This window comes from Phoenix dactylifera, chromosome 15 (assembly GCF_009389715.1).
Source record: "Phoenix dactylifera cultivar Barhee BC4 chromosome 15, palm_55x_up_171113_PBpolish2nd_filt_p, whole genome shotgun sequence".
Classification (NCBI taxonomy): domain Eukaryota; kingdom Viridiplantae; phylum Streptophyta; class Magnoliopsida; order Arecales; family Arecaceae; genus Phoenix; species Phoenix dactylifera.
Genome location: NC_052406.1, coordinates 6566986 through 6572985, shown reverse-complemented (window position 1 = coordinate 6572985; position 6000 = coordinate 6566986). Strand labels below are relative to the sequence as shown.

The following is a 6000-nucleotide window of genomic DNA, read 5'->3' as shown; positions in this document are numbered from 1 at the left end:
GCATTAATTAAATGCTATCCTCTTTCACATTGAACTTAATTATGGAGCTTTGTAGGAGTTAGTAACCATAAGTATATTCTTTCATCGATTAAGAGTTGAACCACTTAACAAACAACAATGAAATATGATGGAGGATAATGGTTAGGAGCAACTCATCGCAGCAACATGAATGTGAGAACTCGGAGAACACTTGCACTCCATAGCATTATCCACAAATCCAAATTTACACTTCAAGAACCACACGTCAGTGATATTTGGTGTACAAAAACAGGTATATGATCACAATCTTTAAGATTTTCCTAGATTATTTTTATGATGCAATTCAGGCACACAAGTATTTAAGATTATTTCTATATAGAATCATTAGAGTCGTTGAATCATCCTCCTACCAACTGTTGATGGATTAATATATTATAGAGACAGAGAACGTCCCTTTCTTGTGTTTGCTACTCCCAGCCATCATTTCCATCCATCAGTCACCAACTTTGTGAAAATTTGGGCACCAAATCACCGGGTATCATATAATCTTAAACGTTGTTTACACTTTTTTTTGTGTGGATGAAATCTTTACACATATAGTCTTTTACATTAATTGTTCGCACTGATCAGTGACATAGGAAACTTCATTTGGTATCCAAGACATGAGGCAGAGGATTAGGTACGTAGTGGAGTTTCCCTTTGCACTTACCTGACAACCAAGCCCAAACCCCCTTCTAATCAAACTATCTCCACAAAAAAAAACTTAGTGTAGGCTTTACCCAAGACCTTAAATCATCAATATTAATTAGCGTGTGCGACGTGTGTTAATGTGCGTTGCAACTCTATCAATGGGGTAGTGATTTTGGTCTTAGCAGTCAATCCCTTGTAGGAAAAGGCATCAAGTACTCCACCTACTCACTAAGAAAATGGGACATGGTTCTTTGGAACGTTAGGGTATGATTATTGATTAGTGACTCCTGAGAGGTTTACTCTTAACAAAGAGACTGTGACATAGGTGTATAAAGCTTTCCCTCATGTTGCTTGACCGGGATTGTGAGTGATGTCATTGTTAAGATGTTGGTTTAAATATTTCCTATCATTGCTATTAATTCGTTCTATGACATGACAGCCAAGGTCAAGTATTCTAACCGCCTGACGCGCATGTTTCTTTCCTACTTCTTTTTCTTTATCATAGTTGTTAAAGTTATGATCTAGAAGGATGGGTTAATTACAAGCCTCCTACTACTACTTGAGAGGGAAATAATCATAGCTTGCAGACATATCTTTCTCTAAAAATTGGAGAAGGTACAAGTTTGGTACCTCCTGTTGGTCCTGGATGAATGCTATATGTGGACCGTAATTGGTTGGAAAGAAATGAGAGTCTATCTTCTGGGGTACTTCGATCTTCCCTCGAACTGGATTTCTCGGCTCAAGGTTGATAGATGGACCTTATTCCGTCTTAGTAATACTGTCCTTCTTTGTTTCTTCCTTCTCCCTTGTTCTCACACCCTGTTTCTTCTTTTATAAAACTCCTTTAGTGTACCCCTCTTCATTTTCTTAATGAAATTGTGACAGTTTACCATGTTACATCAAGAATTAAAAAGAAAATTTCTAGAAAAATGTTTGCCAAAATTTTCATGTTGGCTGAATTATTGGTTCGTTCAGGAATATATATATATATATATATATATATAATGATATTGGACAAGTTAGTGTGAATATATCAGTTAAGATTATTAATATTAGTTTTATCATCTCAAAAATTAAATCAAGGTTGAAGAAGATGGTCTTTGTTTTATTATATCATCTGGTACTTCAATATTTTAGCCGTTAAATAACAGCCAATTAAGCATGCCCTTGGAATACCTCCATCTTTCGCCTTTGCCAGGGTAAACTGATATTTCAGTTCATCACTGAGATGGCCAATGTATCAGGCTTTCAGAATCACTCTCTTTGCCCACCTTCTTCAAAATTATTTTTCTAATTAAACAGATATATTTCAAACTAAGATATTTCCATTTCTCTTTCTCTTCCAAGGGACTTCCAACAATTGCAAAAGTGGTGGGATCAAGCATTAATGTTCTGGTATGCAATTCATTGACAAATATCTTTGCTTGATTATTTGAATATTCATATCACGACATCAAGATAAAGGCTTCATTGTGGCTAAACTGGAGAGGGGGAAACAATGGTTGCAGAAGGAGGGGGGGGGTTCTTAAATGCAAAATCCTTAAATGAATCCTACTTGCCCTATGATTAAGATGATCACGGGAAATAACCTTCTTTTTTAACAGTAGATTCCCAAACGAATTCTACTTAATGGTTAAATAACTTGGCCAGGATCATTTAGCTATTATTCTATGTTTTTCTTATACGAATGATAATTCATTACATATATATATAATGCAGACTACCATCTGTATGTAAACATGCATTAAAAATTATTAGCGTTGCTATCGTTATTACGTAACAAAGACTATGATCATTATGCATTATCAAAGAAAGGCGCAGATAGAGGATCTCAAATGGATAAAGCTGGACTAATATCTAGAATTGAAAAGAAAGATAATGAAAAAAACCCATAGAACAAAAGGAAGAAAGAACAGAGAATAGAAGCACAAAAAGCCAATCCAAGTATATATAAGAACCATTTTTGTGTGCGCACATATATGTCTACGAGTGTCTGTATAAGAGATGCACTGCACTAATATCAACGAGCAGTGCATGCAAATACTATTAACACTGATCTCAAACTCCCCAAGAAATGACAAAAAAGAAATGGATATATAGAGGCTATAATTATATGGAAGTATCGAAGGGGGGAAATTCAAGCAAACTCGGTCGTAAATGGATCATCAAGCAAGAGCTCAGGCCAGAAGGAAGGAGTCCCACACCCACCACAGCTAGAGGTACTACAAGCATCCCCTGGATTGCCGGCCGACACATCGGTGAGCGGAGGAAGGGACGAGGGTGAAATCAGTGTCATTCTTGGGGTGCTATTCTGATCTCCCTGGCTTAATACACTAAAGTCGGACCCTTGGTTGGTCTCGTTGCTCATAGGTTGGTCAGAAAAAGAGCAAGGGATCTGGAAATCTGGAAGTTGGCTAATTTGGTTCTGGCCAGTGATACTCTCAATAAGACTTGTGGAAGGGACTGAAGGGAAGGAAGGCATCTGTGGAGCGTTCAAAAGGCTCATAGGATCCATGTCAGTGGTGGTGATAGTTCCGAGGCTATCGGTGTTGGAGTTATTGGCCATGGTGGCATCCGACTGGAGGACGTACTCAAGGTACTGAAGCTTTGCAGCCTGGACGGCCTCGGCCTGGAAGCGTGCAGCATGGTCATCCCAGGGGCGGCCATCGATGAGCTCACGGAGGTTGGCGAGGGCAATAAGCTGGGGGAGGGTAGCAAAGAAGTCAGTCCTCGGACGGTGGGTCATGGGATCAAACCCCATCTGGATGAGCTTCTTCTTGAGGTGGGTGTTCCAGAAGTTCTTGATCTCGTTGTCAGTCCGGCCAGGGAGGTGCGTCGCAATGGCCGACCACCTATATCAATCAAATTGTTAGCTTTCATTTAGATCAAACATGGCTCACTGGAGGTTATATAGTTAATTAGCATATATAGAGTCTCTTGTATGGAGTGTGGAACAGTACTTGTTGCCCAGGATAGAGTGGAGATTGAGGATGGTTTGCTCTTCTTCCTGGGAGAATTTGCCTCTCTTGATGTCTGGCCTCAAGTAGTTCGTCCATCTTAGCCTGCAGCTCTTGCCACATCTATTGAGTCCTATAAGAGGGAAGAGCACCTAGCTTTAGATAGTGCAAAGGAGAAAGAGATATGAACCCACACACACATACAGAGAGAGAGAGAGAGAGAGAGAGAGAGAGAGAGAGAGAGAGACCAGCAAGCTTAGGGAGGGCTCTCCAGCTGCCATGGCCATGCTCCTGAATGTACTGGACCAGTTTCTGGTCTTCTTCAGGGGTCCAGGGGCCCTTCTTGAGGCCATTCTCATCACAGCAGGGAGATCTTCCCATGGGTATTCAGCGAGTGGGAGGGGTGGGGTTGGGGTAGGGATGGAGTAACAGCTAGCCTTCTCCACCTTGCCACCCACCAGAACTATGCTTTCTCATTTATACACTTCTTGGGCTTTATTTCCCATGTTCATCAGAGCTTATGGAAGAAGACTAATTAGTCCTCTTATTATATTAATTAATGTTTTATATCTGTTCTAAGCTCTAACCCGAACATGGCATGTGCGCTGCACGTGACCGTCTAAGGGGAGCTGCGATTCTGCTACCTAATGGTTCAAGAACAAGAAGTATTTGATATTCTGATACGTCGCTAGTATCGCGCATATGTAGTACGTATGGGACATTTGATGCTGCATATTTTTCTAAGATATCTTGTGCATAATTCTAGCGTCTAAGATTTTCTTTTTAAGGATTACATTCCTAAATGTTAATCCCTTTTTGAGCATATTTACACATAAATTAAAAAACAATTAAAAAAACAAATCTCTGAAAACAGAAGGATGGAAGGAAGGGGGTTAGACCAAGGTACGTACACCAGGACTCAAATTCAACAAAATTGAGTTAAAACAGTATAAGATGTTTGATAATGGGTCACTTGAGCGATGTACCTGGCTTATCTATTGATTTGATGATGAGCTGAACCCGTTTCGCATTCTTAGAGCAAGTTCCACAAACTAGCATATCAGCCACAAGAAATGAACACAAAGTTTACAATAGAAAATATGTGTAACTTGGGAAATAGGGAATTAATCAAAATAAATATCTTCAAAAACTAAAATCAAAATTAGCATTAAAAAAATCTCCCCAAGCTCCCAATTGTAAAACATGAGTCGCATGGATCATTTACGATCTAGTTCTAGTTGCCCATGTGCATCAATAACAAGTCAATACGAACCATGCTGGCAATCAAGCATTGAATTGGTGGAACTTTGGCTTCAATGACTCTTTACCTCTCCGACAATTGGAGTAATTATTGGTTGGACCAATCGAACAACGAATCAACATGCACAAAGGTGGACACAAAAGAAATAGAAGAGAAAAGAAAGTAATGAAGTCTTAGTTGTATGTGCTGGTTCATAATTGGACTGGTCTATCAGCTCAGTTATGGTCCTGGACAACTAAAGCTAGTGTTTGGTTGCCCAACTAGGATAACTTTAATGTCCGTGAAACATAAATCACTCAGAATTGCAAAAAAAAACAATCATGCTTTCATGCATTACAATTAGCTTGGTTCGTGTCTCTTTTTCTATAAACAAAATGATAGGTTTGTTACCCTTAATTTGTAGCCAAAAGATTGTAAGAGAACATGAAATGCAACCTCATCAAAGGCGCTAGAATAGTTAGCAGAAAGGACGTTGGGAATTTCGGATGAAAAGCATGGCCCATTGCAGTGTTCTATCATGAACAGTGTAAGTCGTCACCAGCTCCATTAATGAAATAGAGAGAGAGAGAGAGAGAGAGAGAGAGAGAGCGTCAGTGGGAGAAGCCCCCCTGACGGGGGACGTGAGGTCAGAAAACCTCCCCACGCACGCAACATAAGAAAAGCAGATGACTCTCGTCACCACCCCAACCTTCCCCCCATTAATACACAAAACCTTCTCTATCAAGTTTCAAAGCCTCTTGACGTTCACACGTTAGTCTTATCCTTTGCATGCATACATAAGATCCTCACGTAGACACGCCTTCCTTTTCTCAACCCTAGGGCTGCCTAAGCTTTTTGATGAAGTCCACTCTTCAAATCAAAGGCGGCACAGTCCTTCAACTATAATCCAACGGCTGTCAACTCTTTTATTATTATTGATGTCAACCACTGGCAGGCTTAATCAAACCTTAGTCACTAGACAAAACCGATCCAATGACTCAGACGAAGAAAGAGATCGAGAAGAGTGCAAATGCGTTGATAGAAAACAACCACCCAATCTAAAGCTTTGAATCGAGACTATTGAATGAAATATTTTCTTTACTGAAGATTCTGAACTACTCCCCATATACTCAG

At 39.8% G+C, this 6000-nt stretch overlaps 1 protein-coding gene across 1 annotated transcript; it reads right to left on the bottom strand.

Moving 5' to 3' along the window:
* Positions 1-2589: 2589 nt before the first annotated feature.
* LOC103707933 (transcription factor MYB93-like) lies at positions 2590-4081 on the bottom strand. The gene is made up of 3 exons (XM_039134252.1): positions 3875-4081; positions 3630-3759; positions 2590-3521 (listed from the first exon to the last, which is right to left on the bottom strand). The coding sequence occupies exons 1-3, from the start codon at positions 4005-4007 to the stop codon at positions 2807-2809; spliced, it is 978 nt and encodes a 325-aa protein (XP_038990180.1). The 5' UTR covers positions 4008-4081; the 3' UTR covers positions 2590-2806.
* Between the last annotated feature and the right edge of the window lie 1919 nt (positions 4082-6000).

Bases quoted from the DNA above. Each gene is read 5' to 3' on its own strand.
- LOC103707933 (XM_039134252.1), bottom strand. From the start codon at position 4,007: ATGGGAAGATCTCCCTGCTGTGATGAGAATGGCCTCAAGAAGGGCCCC. The intron at 3,760-3,874 runs GTCTCTCTCTCT...TCCCTCTTATAG, and splicing joins AGCCCTCCCTAAGCTTGCTG to GACTCAATAGATGTGGCAAG. The intron at 3,522-3,629 runs GTACTGTTCCAC...TGATTGATATAG, and splicing joins CACTCTATCCTGGGCAACAA to GTGGTCGGCCATTGCGACGC.